General features: G+C 36.8%; 3 protein-coding genes and 1 long non-coding RNA gene across 11 annotated transcripts in view; 2 read left to right on the plus strand and 2 right to left on the minus strand.

The window, feature by feature from the left end:
- LOC116175424 lies at window positions 1–19,073 on the minus strand. Of its 2 annotated transcripts, none has more exons than XR_004146310.1 (3): window positions 18,828–19,073; window positions 926–1,013; window positions 1–677 (listed from the first exon to the last, which is right to left on the minus strand). It is a non-coding gene; the product is annotated as an uncharacterized LOC116175424 (long non-coding RNA). The 2 variants fall into 2 exon arrangements; XR_004146311.1 differs by lacking the exon at window positions 18,828–19,073 and adding an exon at window positions 12,044–12,119.
- On the minus strand, window positions 3,473–5,295 carry LOC116175422. The gene is made up of 6 exons (XM_031493540.1): window positions 5,059–5,295; window positions 4,857–5,011; window positions 4,330–4,458; window positions 4,214–4,269; window positions 3,957–4,164; window positions 3,473–3,909 (listed from the first exon to the last, which is right to left on the minus strand). Exons 1-6 carry the CDS (start codon window positions 5,138–5,140, stop codon window positions 3,694–3,696), a joined length of 846 nt encoding a protein of 281 aa, XP_031349400.1. The 5' UTR covers window positions 5,141–5,295; the 3' UTR covers window positions 3,473–3,693.
- Window positions 6,089–10,161, plus strand: LOC116175423 (tetraspanin-33). Its single transcript, XM_031493541.1, has 5 exons — window positions 6,089–6,384; window positions 6,439–6,642; window positions 6,698–6,871; window positions 7,338–7,517; window positions 9,445–10,161. Exons 1-5 carry the CDS (start codon window positions 6,295–6,297, stop codon window positions 9,631–9,633), a joined length of 837 nt encoding a protein of 278 aa, XP_031349401.1. The 5' UTR covers window positions 6,089–6,294; the 3' UTR covers window positions 9,634–10,161.
- The window catches only part of LOC116175421 (potassium voltage-gated channel subfamily H member 8), a 25,841-nt gene continuing 14,550 nt past the window's right edge, over window positions 11,130–22,420 (plus strand). For 2 of the 7 annotated variants that reach the window (XM_031493531.1, XM_031493533.1), the window contains exons 1-2: window positions 11,130–11,196; window positions 11,259–11,592. In XM_031493531.1, coding sequence (XP_031349391.1) covers window positions 11,564–11,592 — 29 coding nt within the window. In that variant the 5' untranslated portion in view covers window positions 11,130–11,196; window positions 11,259–11,563. Of the gene's footprint in view, window positions 11,197–11,258; window positions 11,593–12,528; window positions 13,798–13,843; window positions 14,197–21,017; window positions 21,415–21,568; window positions 21,891–22,420 lie in introns of those variants that run through there. The other 5 variants (XM_031493537.1, XM_031493538.1, XM_031493534.1 and 2 more) reach the window with 4 other exon arrangements.

Genomic DNA, 22,420 nt, shown 5'->3' on the forward strand with positions numbered 1-22,420 from the left:
TCTTCACCCCTTCTGTATCCTTCTCGTTGGGCCACTCTGTATAGTCTCACCAGGAAACAATTCCGGCCACAGAACACGAGATACCGGTCTACAATCGTATGGTTTTTACTATGAAAAATAAACTATGAAACTAATATTTTTCATAGTAAACCATACGATTGTAGACCAACATCAGGTGTGCTGTGACCGACATTCTTTCCTGGTGCGATGTATTCTCCGTATAAGGCTGAATTACTAATTGATAACAAACACGCACTTACCTTACTCTGAGCTAATCTTCGTGTAATAATAAATCAAGGTGCAACAGTTTACTCAGATTGGAAACGCAAGAAATGACTATACAATACTTCTTTGTAGTCTGCTTCGCAAATAAACTCAATTTTTTTCACAAAGCTAGTATGACTGTGAATTCATAGACATACTCCTCAATATGAAGAGAAACTAAAGGATACTGCGAAAGATACTTAAAGAATCGTTGGTCAACCTTACATTACCCAGCTGAAAGACTGAAGAGATTGTTGCAACTTGTATTGTACTATAAACACGAAGGTTAGCTACATAATCCTTTTGGTTGTAATCCCCCCCCACTGTTCACAGCTAAAGACACATAATATAACATGCAATACAACATGCAAAAAAGGAAAAATCCTACCTTGGTAAGGCTGCCCTTCTTGGATCTGTAACAAAAAGAAAGTTTACGTTAAAAAAGGTGAAATTGACAAATATATTTATTTAAAATTAGAATCTTGAGGGCCAGTTAATACGTCTGTGGTCTACCACAGTAAATGCAAAGGATTAAAATTTTAATTATTGACCTTAGAATGGCCAAGACAAAGTGAAGCGTCTATTCACGGTTATATATAAAAGATCGGCACTATTGTTTAATCGTTTTCCGAAAGAAATCGGTCTATGAACACAAACTTACCGTTTAGCCTTATAAATCAATCTCTCCTACGAAGAACCATTAATCCAAAGTAGGGCTGGAACACTCACACTCCAATCTCCTTGAAGAACTGAAAAAAGAAATACATTTAAATAAAAGTAACAATCGTTTAGGTACTAGCTAATAGATTAAAATGTTCCCATAGTTTTGAATTAAAATAAACAATTTATTCACAGTTAATTTATGCTATATGCGATATGCTTGTTTTTACTAGAAGCGTCTGTGGTAAAAATCTTCACAAGTAAAAGAAAGTTAACATTGTGCAGTTTGCGCATTTGATTTTTACTGTGTGTGTTCTGTTTGCCTTTGCTAATGACATTTGTAGTTTTATGCGATATGGTTTTCTTTAACAGAGGGATCTATGGTTAAAATTACAAAGAAATATCTTCATAAGTAAGGAAGTTGGCACTGCGCATGCGCACATGTAAGGTTTACAATGTGAGATATGTTATAGCGCCCCCTAACAGAAGCATCTGTTATAGTTTGTTAGCGTTGCCTCTCGGAAAATTGGCTTAGAAACAGGCTTGCATGTTTGCGACAAATGTCAAAAATGAGTGACTGTCGAGTGGCCTTTGGAATTTCGAGTTAAAGTTCGATTTCCCATATATGTAAACAAAAATTCCAAGGGTGACTCGACGGTCACTCATTTTTTATCGCTAATATACCTATTCCCTTTTGTGAAATGTGAAACCTTTTCAAATTTTTTTGTGAACATAGTCCTTGAAAGGGTCTATAGAACTCTGATGGTAGAAGCGTAAAAAGCTTTATGAAAACGCTGTTTTAAAAATGTTTCAAAACTTGGTTTTGCCGCGTAACACAATTATAAATTAATTAGCGAAAACCCGAACTAAAGCCTCTAATTTACATTTGGCAAGTTTACTGGCGGAAAGTACTTTCCGGCAGTAAACTTGCCAAATGTAAATTAGGCTTAAGCGTTATTTCAGCTAAAAATCACTCAGATGGGTTTCTAGCGTTTTACGGACAGACTCTTTCAAGTGCTTTCCATGGGTTTGAAAAAGTGTCTGGAGATCATTAGCAAATTGATAAAGACTTTACGAGATCATTATAGTAGCACATCCATGAACTTGGATTATCTTAAACCAGTAAAGCACTTCCACGCCCTTTTCAGAGCTCGACGATAGCCTACAGAAATCTCCGAACAGGTGACCTACAAACCATTGGAGAGGATCTAAATTCCTATCAAGCGTAGAAAACTCATTCACGAAATTTTCTAAAACTACCAAAAATTAAACTTCAAACTGAACGTTAAATTTCTGAATTCAGTTTCAGGGTTTAAAGGATGAATTCTAAATTAAAACATTAAATTTACTCCCAAATCAAACACCCCGACGACCTAGGAGAAAAACCGAGGTCAAAGTCCAAGGTCCTGGCTTGGGAAATCCCGGGACCATGACTTTAGGAAATTCCGGAGTAATGGTCTTGGAAAATCCCAGGGCCTTTACCCCACGTTCAGCGCCTTCGTCTCGCGAAAACCTTGATTTAAGGTAGAAAAGATAAAAACCCATTCTTTATCAGATATTTTGACCTAGAATCCAGTGGGGTAGTAAAAAAATTGTTTGCCCAACTGTTTCTGTGATTTGACACAGGATAGTGTTACTACTTAGTACTTGCTACTTTTTAAATGCAACACTATATAGCCAATTGTTTTATATTTGTTTTCCAAATTACATTGATGTAGCACAACCTATTTTTTGTACACAATTAGAGATGTATTAATTATTAAATCATATTTTCAAAATTTTGAAATGACATGTTTCTACCATCAGCCTGCAGCCATTTTTATTGATTGCTAGTGACTGCCATGAATACAATAAAAAACAAAATCTCCGTGAATCCATGGCCTACTATTTAAAAACCGTAAGAAATAAGGTTTTAATTTGTGATTCATTTAAAAAAATATAAGTTGTGATACATCAATTTTTTAACTAGGAATTAATTAAAATGTTCGTTTACTTTTTGATAGCGAATTTGATTTAGAATTTTCAAAACAAATAAAATACTACAATAAAAAAATGATGGCATTCCAATTTTTAAAAAAAAGTTAAAGTCGCCATTTTGAAATACTTCGTGTAAAGAAAGGTCCTGAAAATATTTTAAAAGCAGTATCTAAATACCCAGGGCAGTGTGGCTAAAAAAATAAGGCTCTTCCTCTAAAACAGGTGGTATATGTAAGTCCCCCCATTACAGAATGTGAATGGTCTAAACGAGAAGAAAAGAAAGAATAGAATAGACATTAAGTGATTCTTCCACTGTATATTTACATACGGAGTCTTCATTTTTTTAATTCGTTGCGGAATGAAATTGAAAATGTAAAATAATATCAAGATTTGCTGGGAAATTGTTACGTGAGTCGAGTTTAAAATAACACCTGAACATGTAGTACTATACAGTAATGAAATTTTAATTACTTGAACTTGTTTTTTTTTAGTTTCTTTTTCAAATTAAGTGGCGCCCTAAATACAATTTTTATCCTGTGACATTCTTGGCTTTAAATATTAAACTAAAGTATCAAAATCATCGGGATTATTTATTTTGAGTTACAACTTATACAGCTTGAACAGGCAGTATCAATTAAAATCTCATTTACAAACAAATTTTGCTATATAATAACATACAACCAAGCGTCTAACTGGAATAAAAAGAAATGTTTCTGCCGAAATTTAAAAGAAAAGCTTAAATAATAATCCTTAACAGTATAAATTTTTTTATCGTAGCTCAGTCGCAATACACTAAAACCATTCTTTGCTTCGTATACCAATACACAGATCACTGTCTTCCTGGTCTGACACTACCTTGGCGGGATTTACCAATTTGTGATCATAATCACCATCTCTCGAAATTCTTTCGGGTCCCTGAAGAGCCCTTCTTCTGATAAAATTTATAACTGTAGCAGTATCAACTTTAGACATTTCTAGTGAATGGCCCCATGCTAACAAAGCTAGAGGCTAGGAAAAATGTAAGTATAAAGTACACATCGTACAAGAGTACTTACACGATCCATAGTCAACAATGTGTATGGAGTGATAATGTGTCTATATAAACAGTTCTTCACGATTTCTTTCAAATATTCGGTCTCACAAACATTAGCACACGGATGATATAACATTACAATCGCGCCATGTTCTAAATTATGTAACCATCTTTGTACGGGAACAAATAAATATTCGCCGTACTTTGGCCACAGTGGCCTGTGTGGTCCGCTAAAAAATCCCATTGTAATCTATCGACTGATGTGATGATAGTACATACAAGGTGGGTATTGGGTAATTGTACTTAATGGTGGTGTTCATACATTCGTGCATGGCCTAAAATAACGAAACAGATAAATATGTTTTCATTAGGTACAGTAATGCTATGTAACATACAGCATATTCCTTAGGTATGTTGTACGCAACTTCTATTGGTTGTACGTCTATGTTGGGAAGGTATAAAGACTTCTTGTCGAAACAAGTATAGTTAATCGGAGAGTCGTTCCAGTCTACTGTGATATTGTCCTACAAAATATTTGTTGATTCTATTTTATTTCAATTGTGCAGAATTAAATGAACTTGGTTTAAGTGTAATAATTAATTTATTTTAATAAATTTGCCAAGGGAAAGCAATAAAGTTACGTAAAAAATGGTCAGTGGTTTTAACTCAAGCTCAAATCTATAAATTCGTGTGCTGACGATACAAGAGCAGTGGCAAGTATTCACGGCCTGACTACGAAAAGAATGGCACAAACAATTAAATTAAATATGGTAAATTATACTAATTGACATAAATTTCATGTTTTGTTTTTCCAAGGCTAATAAGACTGGGATTTTGGTTGGCTGCGATCTATGTCGAACCAGGAAGTTTTTGGCACTACCCTAGTACAACCTAATTACCAAGTTACCACCTCGTTACGTACTTTACCATTATCACAGTCATCAGAAATAACTCCCATTTGAATATGTTTCTGAGTCATTTCAATATTAGACGGGATAACATTGTTACCATCGTCCATAGGAGAATAAGGAAACCATTTCCCATTCCACTTTTCATTTGGTTCTGAGAATGGGACCCCTAGCAGCAAAAGAGATATAAACCAATCGAAACTATTGCTTAGTTACCCAAGATAGGGGACTTGAGCCCTAAACCATCTTTGGAATTAATGCACAAAGTAAGTACAAACAAAACAGCTCCATGAATCATGTTAAATTACACAATCTTTTTCAAAGGGTCTCTTCTTAATCTATTCATATGATTCACTGCTGCACAGACCCTCAAGTCACTGATTGTGATTAAAGATTGTGGATTCTGGAAATCTCGACTTTAATCATGGTTAGTTACGGTAGACACGGAGGTGTTTCCCATACTGTAAGCGTTACAAAAAGCAAAGTGGTGTTACACTGTTACAGCCTATCATCTTTTGTTTTTCCACCGACCATTAATACTTTGGGTAGAGTCCAGGGGGCGAGTTGGATAAAGTGACTTAGTTCCAAAACAGGGTTTACAATTTACTGATGACAGATGGCGAAATTGTTGCATAATACTAATAATAACCTGACCATTTTTTTGTCCCAGAACGGGACGTCTGCTAATTTTATTGGGTTAGCCATTCAATGGTTTCGCTGTTAAAAACTGCAAATGTTCAGTGTTCTTCTAGAATTCATAAAATAAACATCAATATTCAATCCGACGTCTCATCAGGTTGTAATCGAAACTCAAAAATGTGTACGCCCTCATTTGGTAAAAATAAAGGACATCTCACTTCATGTGTTGCAATATTTTTTAAATCTATTGCCACGTCGCATTTTTACAGACGCTTTTCTGGTTATCCGGGACAACGGGTCACATATATGTAGGCTGGCAGTCGGGTGAGCTATGAATCTGTAGGAAAAGATCCAAACGGTCCGTTCACTTAGCCATTCATTTGACCCATTAGCCCAAAAATAAACTCATTTTTTTGTCTACACTAGCTGTGCCTCAATTGTGCTATATTCATTGAATTTGTGTCGTGTTGCTCAAATGGTTGCTCAGACGGTTTTAGTGAATTACCCTGTATATCCTGTGTGATGTTTGTGTTTGTTGTCTTTACATGACGTCTGTCATATTCACCAGTTACCTCTGATGGTCTGTGGTTACCTCATAGACAAAGGGTGGTTACTGGTTTTAGTCGTTTAATTGTGTCATTTGTTTCAGTGCGTCATACTTTTGTTTATTATGGTTATTACAAACTCTATTGTTCCCTATTACAACTCCCTTAAAGTTACACAAAGAGACTGTTGACAAATTTCGTGATTTCATGTAAATGTAGGTGTATTAATTAAATGGTGATTAAGCATTAAGGAAGGACTGGAGGAGCAATGCATCGCCGTCGTCCACATCATAGTAATTTTAGCTATGTCAGCTCCTGTGTGAAGTATCTAATTTTTATTCTCAACTTTATTTTTTGGGTAGATAGAGTGCGTTAAGTTAGATGTGCGTAATCTTCGTTCTGTTGTTTTTAGTTATTTGGAGGATTATTAATAGGAATTGGCTTGTACGCCTTTGTTGATAAGTGGCAGTTAACAGGATGGGTAAAGCTAGAAAATATTTACGATGTTATTTTAAATATCTCGCTGGTAATGGTAATGATGGGAGGCGTAGTCTTTGTTGTTAGCTTTGCGGGATGTGTAGGTGCCCTTCGTGAAAACACATGTCTCCTGAAGTTTGTAAGTTTATAGGAAGTAGGTGTACAATTTTGTTTAATAATTTCTCTGTTTTTAGTATTCCTTATGTTTGCTCATCTTCTTTTTATTAGAAATGGCTGTTGCCATTATCGGCTTTGTTTTTCCTCATACAATGCAGTCCATGTTAGAAGAAAATTTTACAGACAAAATAATTCACACATATCGAGATGATCCTGATTTACAAAATTTTGTAGATTTTGCTCAACAGGAGGTAAGATACTCATTTGCTCGTCTTCCAATATACTACTTAAATGTACAACATAACGATGGGTACACCTTTCCCAGTCATAATTTTGTTTAAGTACAATAAACAAGAAGTTTTATCACGATCAACCCTTCGGTTATAGCTTCAGTTATACTTCCTCATTCCCTTTTTCCAAGCAATTTAATCAATTCAGTTGTTTTAAAATGAATATAAAAATTGAATGCCATTGTTTTGAGAAAGATAATCACAAAAATAAGTAACTATTAAGTCCCTTGTATAAAACAAAATTTTTTCTCTGACCGTTCTAAATGTTAACTTCTACAAATCCATATAACCGTTTCTTTATCGTGTTTTAAACTATCTTCAAAATGTTGAAAACTTAATATCTAAACAGTGTCCATCATTATGATCGTCTAATACAGATTGATTGTGTATCATATTATAGTGTGGTTCTAATGAGATGTTATTTTAGTTTCGTTGCTGTGGTCTCAGCTCGGAAGGATATAAAGATTGGGCCAAAAATGAGTACTTCAATTGTTCATCGCCAAGCGGTGAAAGATGCGGTGTTCCGTACTCTTGTTGCATGAATGCAACCAGTATTAGTTCGGGACTTGTTAACATTATGTGTGGATATGGAGTTCAAACGCTTTCTGTAAGTTATATCGTGCGCAATGCATGTGAAGCCCAAATGAATCACAGTATTTTAAAAATTTCAATGATTCTAGATAATTTTTTAATCCCAAAAAATTCCACATTCAATTGCCAAATATGTAGTGTAAAACTTGTTTTGGTAATAAATCTGGGCACAAAGAAAATAAAATGTGTGTTGTTAGTTGGAATGCCATATTATTTTAAACAAAAGACATCAGAGAGAAATGACAATCGGTTAATTTAGCTAATATTGTTATTCCATTTAGTAGCTTGGTTAAGACAATAAACATTAGTTTTCGGTAAACTAATTTTTTTCAACGAACTTAAGATGGACAACTGGAAACTAATAATACAGGACGCCCATGAGTAACGAAAAACAATTGAATTTTTTTAATAGCGATGTACCCTCTCATTAGGATCATATGATAGAGATTTTTTTCTCTCTTCCTTGACATTAGTCCCCTTACAGAACATTTTTCAAAAAAATTCTTTATTACAATTACTTGGATCTAACTTTCTTAGTTGCAAAGTTAGAAAGACGGTTAAATTACTAAAATTTTTATGTACTGAAACCAAATCTGTAATTTAAAAAAACAAAACAAGATCGTGTTTTCCAGATAATAACGAAAATGTAATTTTTTTATATGGAACACTACATATTATTACATCATATGGCATTTTATTAAATTCTCTACAAGAGTTCTTGCACCGTAGCCAAAATACTTCACATAATCACGATTTTTTCAATTATTTTCATTTCGATCTAGTTATCCATGAAGATTGGCAAAATAACCTTGTTTGTTGTAAAGTATATGACAACTAACTTTAAAATTTATTACATAGTGCTGTTTAGGTTTTATATCCTAGAAAATATGCGTGGCATGTGCCCTACACGGAAGAAAATGGAAATATTTTTGAACACCTTTAACATGGGTAGGTAATGGCCCATATGAATAAAAGGGAGCACATGCTTATACTCGTAAGAGCTCCTTCACACTTGGCGACTTAGCAGCGCTGCGGGACGGGAGGCAGTGCAGCGCTACTGAGCAGCCCAGTGTGGAGGGGCACTTTCGAGTATTTACTTTGAATTGTGCAAGCCTTATGCTTGAGCTACTTTTTATTCATATGGACCATTGTAACTTATAAGTTATGTATTACTCGAGGTATTACTTAATGTCACCTGTTATTCTTGTTTTGTTAACAACCTACTACATACAATAAGTCCTAGTTCCGGTTATGGTTTTAAATACTAGTTATTGTGTGTTTTTACCGAGGTTTTTACCATTTTCATGGATAACTAGATCAAAATGAAAGTAATTGAAAAATCTGGTTGTTTAAAGTATTTTGGCTCTAGCGCATTAAAAACTTTTGTAGAGAATTTAATAAGCTGTCATATGATGTAATAATATACAGAGCGTTCCATATTAAAAGGTCACATTTTTGTTATCTGAAATATGCGATTTTGGTTTGTTTTCTTCATTGACAGATTTGGATTCAGTAGTAATTTAACTCTCTCCCTAACTCTACAAGTAAGAAAGTTAGCAATAGTGCCAACTTAAATTGAAATCTTGTTAAAACAGACTGTATAATATACAGTATCTGTCAAAGCAAGTAAAACCAGTAGTAATGGTAAACAAAAAAATTTGGTAATCATTATAGTTATGCTCGAGTATAAAAAGTTAGTAGTTGCCCCTGATTAGCTCCAGATGCATGGATATTTTTAACATACTGTGATTTGATTGGATTTAGCTTGCTGATTCAAACCCGCTAACTTTTGCCTGGAGGGATTATTAAGGGTGGCAGGTGGAGTATGAAAAAAATATTACCTTTGCACCCTTTCTTCGATATATTCTACTCCCTCCTGTCAAAAGTTGGGGGGTTTAAACTGCCCCGAATATTGTGTCCAGAAGAATTAATTTTTTTTTAAGGTTGCAGAAGCGAGTAAGAAAGTATGGACGTCCGGCTGTATCGAAATTGTTAGATCTTGGACTGAACGCAACCTTTATTTTATCGCCGGGGTCGCTTTAGGTATTGCCCTGTCTCAGCTGTTTGTAATATACCTAGCTAAAACCCTAGAAGGACAAATAGATTTGCAAAAATCAAGATGGGTTAGTTGAAATATGATTTTTAAGAGAATAGGATCTACAGTGCATTTGTGAGATTTATTAATTATATGTATGTTTGCCAGCATATTCTCGATGGTATAATAATACTTTAGTCTGTATGTTATATATTACTATATAACTATTTGTACCGAAAAACTTCTTTTATATAAAGTTTTGTACTAACATAGAATAATGAGTGGATGGGTCTAACGTGAATGTAATTGTGGGGGTTCAAAGCCAGAAATTGTTTCGCGTTCTCCACTCTGCGGTTCACTATGGAACTTCATATTGAGACCCTACATTTCTGACGCTTTGATCTCGCACAGTATGTGACTGCAGGAATCCATGAATGGAAAATAAAATAATGATTAATAGTACCGTTATGATTGTAAATATACTCGTCGATATTATTTTAAATGTCAATTTTGTGCCGCATCTTTTTTTTATTCCCATTGACTTTGTATAAATTTTGTGTAAATTATTTCATGGAACAATTAATTTTCCTGTGGTAATATTCAATAATAAACACCCAATAATTTATTTGCCTCATTATGTTGTTTCGTGGCCACTAAAACAAACAGAACCGAATCGAATGACCTTGAATCAAGATGAAAAGTGAGCTGAAACCGGCCTTACCTACTATAATTGTCATATAATAATTGAGAGCATTTGTATGACTTTATTTGCAATGTAAGGTGTAAAATGACTTTTTGTGTCCTAATCTAACATTTTACATACAGTGTGGTAATTAAGTAAGTAGCATATAAATTTCAAAATGTTGTACCTTTTTTTTAAAGAACATCACATTATATCTTATCATTTTGAATTGAGAACCTTTGTTTTGGGAGAGCTCTTTAGTCTGTTTGCAAGGGTAAGTATAAAATTTAAGGTAAGTTGCACCACAAAGTTTAACTATGATTTTTTTTATGTACTTTGTCGAAGAGATACAGTTGATTTGGTATTACATTATTAAAAACAAATGAACAGTGATGTTTCTTAATACGTAAAGATGCTCTATGTGCCATACTTCCACTTACGCCCAGACAATTCTGCTCCTTGAATCAAATGTAGGAAAACAAAAATATTTAAATTAAGCCACAAAATCAACTCTAACTCTGAAACACTTAGTTTAGGTTCAATTATAACGTTTGCAGGTTATGTGTAATTATTTACATCTTTACACAGTTGTACGCAAATTCAAATTTTAGCGCGCTTGTGTTTGCGCAGTTCGAGGGAGTCAATATGCAACACATCTGCAAGTCTAACATACAGTTCATTGTTTATACCATTAATCTGATTTTTGATGCATGAGTTTACCTACTTTGAAAACAATCACCTGTTGAAATGCAAGTGATAAGGAAATCAAGAGAGATTGTGGAAGAAGTGCCACAATGACTGAAGGAATTGGGATGCAAATCCTGGTAGAATTAAAATAATTTTACCCTTTTTGGGGAGTACCCTGTATACATTCACAACTCATAGTAAGTCTCTTCTACGCCACTGATCGCAGCTGGTTTATTGATTTTATTATCGATTTTTGACAACATGCGCGCACCGGTTTAAATTGTTAATCAAGTAAGTACTTACTGTAGTTTGAATTGTAACAAACGGTGATGATGGCAGCGGAAAAATTACAGACAAGGCCGAAAGAATTGAGAGAAAAATCGAAAAGATTGGGATACAAAAGTGTCGTGAGAGTCTCCAGCAAATTTCCCACGACCTATACAGTACCTGATGGGTATCACTACCAAAAAGACAAACCACGAGCCTGCCTAGTACCTACCCCCCCGCCAAGGAATTTGTCCTACAATTTAAGTAACAGGCGAAGTAAAGTAAATGTGCTTTTGGAGTATCAACTCTTATCATCGGATAAATTGGATTCGAATGGAATCGCAGCACATTCTACGACAAAGCTGTGATCGTTTCAACGTCTTAAACGGCGATGAGAATCATCCCTTTCATCTACAACAGGTAATTATGTAGGTCAATAACGAGGTCAATAATAAACATCTACCTCTCGATCTACCTCATATCCCAAAAGTGCACGACTTGATTGATTTGATTAAGCGAAGGGTAACCTGATTATAAATCCATAGAAAGTTGTGCATAGATCGATCGGCCACCCTATGTTGTACCTATCATGCATGCATACGAAAATGAAACGTAAATAAATCAATCAATCGTTTTAAACGTGTCATAAGGCATCATAATACTAATAAGCCCAATGGTACCTACGTAGCATTTCGAAACTAACCCTATCGATACGATATAACAAGCATGATGCAACTGTAATGACTGTTTGTACTGACAAATTTAAGTAGGACTTAAAATCCATGGCAACGATTATTGCGACGATGGTTTTAAGCTAAGCTCCGCTTAAATTTGTCACTACAAAATGGCCATGAAAGATTTAAAAACTTACCCCAAGTCAATGTATCCATGGAATGTTAGGCGTCTTGATCGAAAAAGAGGCCACGCAATTGAAAAATGCGACTTCAGTTTCTACTTCCACTAAATTTGTTTAACTAACAACTTATAAGCTCCGAAACGAACGATGTGCTTTTCCGAGGTCGGTTTATAACTTTTAAGAGTTGATTTTTAATATATCGCAAACAATTCGTAATTTGAAAAACCGAATGCAAGGAACATCGAAACAACACGCAATCGCGAGTTCAAATTCAAAGGGGACGCCATCTTGATTCAAATCTTTAAACGGTTAAAAACACCGATTTATTTAACGATCGACCGAAACTAGCGACGTGCCACAATTTTCCGCGTGCTTAATTTTACTTTTGCGGGATTTATTTTATTACAACCGTTCATAATTTCAAAGAAAACGTAGAAAAACTAGGTAGGTACGCGTGTACACCGCGCAAGCGACTGCAACGAACTACCAGGTCACGTGATGATAAGACATGACGTCATGGCACGTGACCGATTTCAAAACGCGTTCACAGTGGTCTGGCTTATTATTTCGCTTAATTTAGGAAAATTTTATTGAATAGAACTCGTTCCAATAGCCGTGATTTTTTCGAGTCCTAGCGCCGAAAATTGCCAACTCGAAATACATGCCTCGTATAAAAACAAGTTTTGAACATAAGAGAGACCAACCTATTCGAGTGCCTTTTGGAAATATAATGGCATATCTTTAGGCAATATCAGTATCATAATATCTTCTTCTTTACAGCCCAGAACATATTTTATCAATTAATAAGTCACACTTAGGGTACGGTCCAAAATTTACTCCAGTTACTGTTTTTACCGAAAGTAATTTTGTGGCGGTTATAAAATTGCTGACATTTACTGCGAATGCTTCTTTAAAATCTTGCAACAATCAATACGCATGCATGAGATTTACTGCAAAATGCTCATGTTGCTTCTACCAATTTGGTGGTAAAAGCTGAGTAAACTGAGTAAAGGTTGTAGTAAACATAAACAATGCGACTGACACTAAATAATGCTGCATCCATGACTAAGGGAACTTTCCTTCTACGCAAATTTGTTACTGCAATAAACTCTTCATCATCGGAGCTACTGCTTTCTAATATATTTTGGATAACGTTATGCAGAACAATAAATTCATTAATGGCCCCCATTTCGGAATAACAGTAAACAAAATTTCACACCTCAATAGTATAATCATTCATGGGCTGTTTATAAAGTAAACAAACAAATGCGAGGTTAGAATTTGCTCATGATCCTGATGTTGAGCTAAAGATTGGTTAAAAATAAAATTTTACTGTAAGCATTTGTAGTAAAATATAATTTTAAACCGAGTTACTTCAATTGCAATGCTCCAAATGCACGTAAATTGTAGAGTAGAGTAAATTTTCGACCGTACCCTTAATCTGATTCTTGAGTTTACTTTGAAAACAATCACCTGTTGAAATGCAAGTGATAAGGAAATCAAGAGAGATTGTGGAAGAAGTGCCGCAATGGCTGAACGAATTGGGATGCGAATCCTGGTACCCGATAAGGGCCCTCCCTGTGCCTGTCGCATTTTGTAAAATGTTTACAACGAGAGTGCCTTTTTACTTGGTTTGCTTATGACTAGCTATCCTTGTTCGTAAAGATGGCAGGTGTCAGAGAAGAGATGTCAACAACGAGGGTATTTACAGTGAAGATCGGTTCCCAATCCTTGGCAGCAAGCCAAATGGAAGTGGTAAAGTTGGTAAGGTTCGTTTTAATTTGAAATTTACGATTTGAAATTGGAATTGTGTAGGTGGCCTTGCTACGGGTAAAGGTTTCGTCAAACTGATGCAGTGGAACTGTTTGTACAGCTAAGAAACGTAGGTCTAGCGCACAGAATGAAGTTTAACGAAGTAACGCAGAATTGACACTCTTCCCGGAAGTACCAGGATATACAATTAAATCGTCATAATCGTAGTATGAATGTTCTGCAAGTCAGTGATCATTTCTCGGCATTAAATGTTGAATTGAACGCAGCTAACATAACCTACTTCAACGGGTTAATATGAAGGGTAGCAAAATAACAAGAGCCCTATCGTGCCTGATAAATAAATCGGAAACTAAATATACCGCAGCAAGTTGTTTTATTATAAACCGTCGATACAAGTCGCAAGCAGGTGCTTACGTTCACCAGACGAAGCGCTACCCAAAGACAGCTAAATACTCTAGCAAGGTTTTTCTCACGAGTTGCTGTGTCGAGGTGTAAATACCACCGTAAGTCGACTCACAGTGATGTGTAGACCTCGACAGTGCTATCAAACACCCGTCTTTAGGTAGCGCTAATGAAGCACTTCGTCTGGTGAACGTAAGCATTATCGTAACCGTTACCACGAACCTTTTAAAGGTCTACAAACTTACCCCACATCAACATATCAATGAAATCTTAGGCGTCTTGATTCCAAACACGAAAAAGATACACAAAACGTTAAGTTTTAAACCCAAACAAACGAATTTAAAATAGAACGCCATCTTCTTGTTCTCCCGATAACATTTAACACGACATCGAAAAGACCGATTTGCGAACACTTCCCCGCCGGTTTTTGTTACTTTAAGCGTTGAATTTAACAACAAAATCAAAATTTACGTGCTCGCGTCTCGAGATCCTACACGCAAACGCCGATTTAAATTCGTACGAAAAGGAGAAGGGACGCTATAACTTTTTGTAGTTTAATATTACGTTTAAACACCGATTTACGTATGATGAACCGAAACGAACTATGTTCCAGAATTGTTCCCGTCTTTTATTTGACCTTTTTTAAGTTTATTTTAATATCGCACTTCGTAAATTAGCAGCAAACCGAAAAAATACAACACGCTTGGAACGACAGCAGCGACATAGTTGATCACGTGACGAAGATAGTGATCATGACGTCACAGCTGCAAGACTCGCTACGATTCGCCCGTTTCAAAAAATGGTCCAATCAAATGCATCCGGCTTTCTGTTTACTAGTAATTCTCGGAATTCTAAAACGATGGCAAATTTACTTCCCAAGATCTAAAAACGGTTGCTATGCAAAACGTTTTCACACGGAAATGGCGAAAGTAACTTCTCTGCTTGGTATACATACATCCATCATATACGTAGGCGAATGTCCGTGTCATTTAATCCAAAACGTAAACAAAGCAATTTCATGGAACCAAAATACGACCCAAACAAACGAAAGTTGTCCTAAATCGTGAAATGTGGAACTTTCCCATATTCCCGTGACACCCGGGCGTAAGGAACCCCCCACCCTCCTGAAACAAATTCAGTACATCAATCGTTAGATTTTTGTGCATTTTTGTGACTCCCGGTACTGCGTTCTTGTTTAAAAACATTCAGTCCTAAGGGCACCCATGACACTTTAATATAAAAGACCTTTCCCTACCCATACCCCCACAGACTTGCGGTGTTATGGCTCGTGGTCCTTTCTTAAACGTTACGGTGTAAGTGCTAAAACCGTTAAATATTTTGGGGGAGAATGCAGAAGGGGGGGGTGTCTGGGATACCTACCCAGGAAATGAAAATTCAGCGTTCCTTTCCCTACACCTAGCATAACATTTTCGTACGTTAGAGGGGATGGCTCACTGTTCCTACAATTACCATAAGATATTTTCATGGATATTTTGATGAGAAGATTCGTTGCTCTCGTTTGGGATAAAATTATTAATAAATAAATCTACGATCTCCCCAATATTTTTATGAATGGGAAGATCGTGGATTAATTACTTAATAATAATCATAAGATGTTCGTGCGCTGTGACTCCCAGTGCTACGTCCTTGAGGCTCTCCCTCAAAACGTGCTCCCTTAAAAAGTTGAATTTTCCTTTTGTAATGCGAGTATTTTGGGGGGTAAAGGTCAGGGGAAAGTGACGTAAGTTCTGGAAGAAGCAGTCATGATGCTTCCAGTAACTTAGAGCAAAAAGCACGATATCGTTGGTCTCGACCACGAAAACTTTCCTCAGTTTTTAGCGATACCTGACTAGCCGTCTGTCAACCTCCTAGTGGTGCCCCCCCTGGTAACGATCTCAATGCTCCTAACGGAACTCTGATGAGATTACCGAATGACAGTATGGCGAACCAAATCCAAGTCAGGGTGGAAGAGCTGACGCCGAGAGGACTACCTGGCCAAGGGGGAACTTGGTCATTGGACAGTGAATTCTGGGTACTGGGCGCCTCTCAATTTCAAGTAGCCTTCTGATTGCAAGGGGAAGCTGCCAGGGACCGTGGAAAAGCCTAATACTCGTGGGAGCGTTGTATTGGACTTAATATAAAAACCACTCTAGCTGTAACGGAGGACTCGCTACCTCCAACCATTACTGACCAAGGATTGTCCGACATCGAGAGGGCCTTATTGGCCTCTGACGAAGACCACTAGTTTAGACAGTGTTACCACATCCCTCTCTCCCTGAAGACTCCTAATTCTTGGATAACAAAGCCTCAGGGGAGACAAGTGAACTAAACAATGCTGTGAAGGGCCCACCCCACAAGTAAATCTTTGTAGAGCCCTTTGTAAGCGGTTCAAAAAACTCATAGGCTGCTGGGTATAATCCAAACGAAGCTGAAAAATCAAACGGTACCCTCAGGAGCGCTGGCAAGTTCAAAGCGAGAAGCCCAAAAAAGGGAGCAGGGCAGTTATATCTCGAGCGCAAATAATACCCTCAAAAAATCGTTCCATTACTTCTCAAGCCATGGAGGTGCTTCCACAGCTCCAAAAAAAAACCTTCCGAACCTGAAGTACAATCACCACAACAGCACTAGCAGCTGCTACAGGGGCAAATGCAAGAAGCTACGGTTAAGCATCACAGTTGAGGCAATTTGTGGCCAGTTCACCCGAGCTTACTTCAAATTTTGAGGAGTTTGTGAATATGGAGTCTGATCCTAGCCATAGACCTTAGGCAGACACTTCACTGTAAAGCAGGACATTGCCCTCATTCAAGAACCTTGGGTTGTTAAATCAAAGGTTTCTGGTCTTGGCGGCACAAAACCGTTATTTTGATATACGACAAGAAAAACCTAGAACATGTACTTAAGAATTTGTGTTCCTATAGTCACCTTAAAGCTCTTCTGCTGGTGCACCTGTGTGCTCGTGATATCTGACTGTACAGTTAAGTTGTGACATACAGGGTAAAGCTAAAGTAATAGTAGCCTCAGTATATCTGCTAAAAGCACCAAATATTTTGGGGGAGAATGTAGAACCGGGGGGGTCTGGGAGATATGGAATACTGGAAAGATTCAGAATTCCTTTTCATACTCGATTTTCTACATATCTATCATAACGTTTTCGTACGCTGGAGATGACTGGAGGGTATTCCAAACCCCCTAGATTCCCTGGTGTTACATCCTCTATCCTCTCTAAAAACGTTCAGCCCTAAGGAATACCTAGCAAAGGAAGAGGGGAAAAGTGGCCATAAAAATGGTAAAAATAAAAATGATTTTGCAAAATTTCAGTTTTTTCGAGATATCTCCGAAAGTAGTCGGATTTTGTTCAGTTTCAAAACTGCATTTTGTTAAGCATCAAAATATGCAATAAACATAACCTTCAAACGTTATAAGTAATTGAAGATAATTTAAATTTAGCTTAGGTACCTGATTTGATTACCATTGTTGTAAGTAGGTGTAGTCGTGTAGTAGGTATACGTTAATTGTTAATGCCATCAAGATGAATTTTGTTGTTATCAACATTTCAAGTAGGTACATGGCTCTGAATTCCTGGAGGAATTCCTAGAATATGCCAAAGGCGATACAAGAAACTGGAGTCAATGGAGGGAGTCAATGTGCAACACATCTGCAAGTCTAAGAACTCGCTGTGGTTTAGCTTAAAGAAACTGGTATTTTTGTATACTTTGAATAGTCCAACTGGCACATCGCGTGTGCGTCAAAGATTTTTCTACTAGAATCACGTACGCCACTGATGACCAACAAAATCATAAATAAAAGGAGAACGTCTATGATTAAAAGAACCGCGATATGATCAGGTGATTACTGATCATTTGCTTCTAACCCAATTGTTTTGTTTATTATTTATTTGCGGCAATTCAACCACTTGTTGATAGCACTTTTGACTTCGGAATCATTCAATGATTTTATCAAATACCAATGACGGAGGTGCAACAAATAGGTACAGCAATGATTTGGGAGAAAAATTCAAAGATGATTACAAGCAGATTGAGACATGAAGTGGAAATATTATCGAAGCAACCTGGCCACTGTCTTTCTTGCAAAAATTATTGTTACATGACATTTGTACTTTATAGTCAGATATTTTTACTTGATTATTTCCTGTCTTGATCTTCATTTTTAGGAGAAAATTTGTAAAGGGTGCGCTTGTGGTACCGAGAATCACATGAACAACGAAAATACAGTTTGGCTGTGTTGCATATTGCTCGGGACCCAACCCAATGAAAGTATAGTAAAGCCAGTACCTTGTAGGAATTGAAATTTCAAATCTGTAACTGACTGGCTCGCAGTTTGTGTCTTTGTACCATCAAATTCCATCCGATTAGTGTAGATGTTAGCGAAATAGATATGCCCGATCGTGTTGTGTGCAAATTACGTTATACCTTTATGTACCTTCAGCTTATTTACAATCGGATATAATTACTTCGATTAATCGGATGTACCGAAATGAAAACTAAATATACTCAACACTTTCAAATCATCAAGCATCAACTGATGGTATTTCGGCAGGTAGATATTCAAAGTTAACGCTATTTGTAACAACTACGATGGAACTTTAAAAGCTTTATAAACTTACCCAAAATCAATATATCCATGAAATCTTGCCTTGATCCAAAACAAAAAAGAAGCACCACGCCACTTTCGTTTAATAATGTTTAAATAACAAATTATGCATCGCACCGAAACGAGTGATATGCTTTCCGAAGTCGGTTTATAACTTTAAGAGTTGATTTTTGATATCGCAAACAATTCGTAATTTGAAAAACTGAATGCAAGTAACGCCGACACCACGGGCCGTGCACCGAAACAACACGCAATCGCGAGTTCAAATTCAAAGGGGACGCCATCTTGATTCAAATCTTTAAACGGTTAAAAACACCGATTTATTTAACGATCGACCGAAACTAGCGACGTGCCACAATTTTCCGCGTGCTTAATTTTACTTTTGCGGGATTTATTTTATTACAACCGTTCATAATTTCAAAGAAAACGTAGAAAAACTCGGTAGGTACGCGTGTACACCGCGCAAGCGACTGCAACGACACTACTAGGTCACGTGATGATAAGACATATGACGTCATGGCACGTGACGATTGCAAAACATGGTCCACTCGCATTAAAATGTGACATTATTTTTGTTACCTATGCATTTCGCTTAATATAGGTGAATATTATAGGAAAATTCTAACGAATAGAACTCGTTCCAATAGCCATGATTTTCCCGAAAATGGGAAAATACATGCTCCGTATAAAAAGAGTGTTTTGTACATAAGGGACCGTACTTGAGTGGATTTTGGGTATATGATGGCGAACTTTCTTTACAGGCCAGAACATATTTTACCAATTTTATTAAGCCATAGCTTTGTTTATTTAATGAATAAACCGTATATTACTCTACTCCACATCTCACGTACACTGCGAATCACACACGTTAATTTCCGTCACGAAAACGAATTGTCTCTCAACACATTCTCAAAATTGAAACAATTTAAGTAATTAGCATATTGAACACGCGAAGCTTTGGTGCCGAACAGAAAATCGACTCCGATCCGGGAACGAAACGTATCTACAACAGGGACACATCGCCGAATGCCCACAACGCCGACCGGATTTCATATCAGGTTATTTGTAGGTTTAGGACATTTTTTTAAACTTTTTTTTGAAATGCAGACTTGTGCATTTTCATGATGATGATCTGTGGAAAAATTCTTGGCAGCAATTTCCAAACTTTGTCGGTTTTCTGAGTTGCGACGGTATTTGAAAAATAGGTACATCCAATGTTGTTTATCGATGCCTTTATAAAAAGGAACCAGGCGGAAAACGTCCAGGATTAATTCACTTATTTGAGAAAGTTGAAGAGCCGTTCGATACGTTACATGTCGACCATTTGGGCCTCTTTACGAAATCAGCATTTGATTGTAGTGAGTCACGCTTTCACGAAATGTGTCTTTTTAAAAGCATCAGTGCAATTTACGAAAGTATTGTCAAGAACAAGGGGTGGGTACTCGTAAACGATTTCAAGAACGTTTAAACATGTGTAAACGGAACGGCAACACGAAAAGGATAGCACGATACCTACTTACTCAACTAGCATGCTACGGAGAATGAGTACATGGGGGACGAACATGTGTCAATGGGGTCCGAATTCCACGAGGAATTCAGCTACAATGAAATCCCCACATGAACTACTTCTTTTGGGTACGTTCCAGTGGGTGTTGCAAATGCAGTTCTAAATAACGAAAAGCGGTAAAAGCTGCTAAACGTGCTGATCTTGATACGATTCGAGAGGAAGCAAACATTGAGGTAAACTTTGGTCGGTGAGCCATTTAAGTTGGGTGATCAAGAAAATAACCAGCAATGAGGGTCAGATCAAAAAGTGATTGGCAAAGTATAGTGGCCCATACGTGATCACGTATGTCTTGGCCCATGATAGGTTTGCGGTCGAAGACTTGCCAGGATCCTCTCAATCGCAGGGCATCGTGTTTCTTGATAACATGAAGGTCTTTATAGATACAATATTATGATTTGTATACCAATTTGTACTGTATTAGGTATAGGGCGGCATGTACCTACCAAGGAGGCGTGGACCACTGTAGCTTGACCGACTGCAAGTAAACAACAGCATGAGTCACATCTGCGCACCTATACAAAAAAGAAGGTCATCAACAGCTCTGATAGCTGACGGTGGTAGGTTGTTCTTCATGGTCTGTGGGTGTCAATCACGATGTGAGTGTATCGTGGTGTCAGTACTCACTAGTCAGTCGGTAGTTCGGTACCCTATACGGGACAAGTTGTAAAATGCCAGTCTTTGTCTTTTGTTACGTTTCGACGTTGAATAAGAAGCTTGGTTTTTACATAAATTCTGTAATTTTGTTATTAGTTTTTATTAAATTGAATACAAAGTTAGATACTTAACGTTTCTCTTTTGAAACGATTAGAAATCATGGAAGTTAATAGACCATAAAATGAGGAGTTGTGATCAGCATAATCGCACCCCTATACGAAACACGGGCACCCTCGTCGAAGCTGCAAGGGTCGTATTCTTGCACGCCGTGCTGCAATAATTTGAGTGAAAAACTGTATCACTCTCTTATACGATCTATTTGTTGGTTTACAAAGAAACAATTAGAAGCGACGGGATCGTTTGGCGAACTCTGCCTCAGGTAAGATTATAATTAATAACCTTTCTCTCTACAATCGTGAATCTGAAAATCGGTTCAATGCCTGCTAGTAAGATTTATGGAGCATTTTTTTTATCTAACTTGTAGGATTGCATTGCAGCGAAACCGGGAATGAGGGCACGTCTAACGCCAGCGCAAGCGCATCCCTCGGGACGCATTCCCGGGTACTTCCAGCCTCACTTGTCGTGATAACTTGAACGGTTGATAATAGATCGCGACGTTGTTTATACACAATATTTGTGTTCGTTTCCGGAACATGTCTCCGAGGGTGTTACTAATTTATTTCTGCAACGGAAGAACTGAAAAAAATTAATGAAGTAACGTAGCGAGTTGTGGTGCGGAACTATCGACTAACAGGTGGTTGTGATTAAAAATTGAAGCACATTTGGCTTGGTGATTAATAATGCACGAGGGAGATTTAGCTGAACATCATGCTGATTATTATGTTTAATATCTTTGTAAGTGACATCACGTATCATTCAATAATCGGGTACGTTTTACCTGTTGCGCGCTTACTATATTAGATGCTTGCTGAAGACAAATCGGGGCGCCTACTGACCGACTAAATTGAAAATGAATTAGAAAGTTGTGACCTAAGCGATTGAAGGGTGAAATAGACGACCTTTACACCTATACACTATGCAGTCGTAAATTTTCGGCAAATCATAATAAACTAAAAATTTGTGTATATGTTGTACCTACTCTCTTCTCACACCCGTCTGAAAATAACTGCAAATTGTATAGCAATAAATTGTATTGAATAAACAAAAGCGCCAGTCTAATATATACATTCAGATACCTATAACTTTCGTTATAGATCACATGAATGTATGCGTATTCATATTATCATATTGATTTATTGCGATAACAAATCGTTACGTAAATAACAAACTCAGGTATTAGAAAAAGTAAAACAAATCGAAATATGCGATGATTTAGAAAAAATTACAATTTTTGCGAACCTATCCCCTTTCTATAGGGTCGTAAC

This window comes from Photinus pyralis, unplaced genomic scaffold, assembly GCF_008802855.1.
Source record: "Photinus pyralis isolate 1611_PpyrPB1 unplaced genomic scaffold, Ppyr1.3 Ppyr1.4_LG7, whole genome shotgun sequence".
Classification (NCBI taxonomy): Eukaryota; Metazoa; Arthropoda; class Insecta; order Coleoptera; family Lampyridae; genus Photinus; species Photinus pyralis.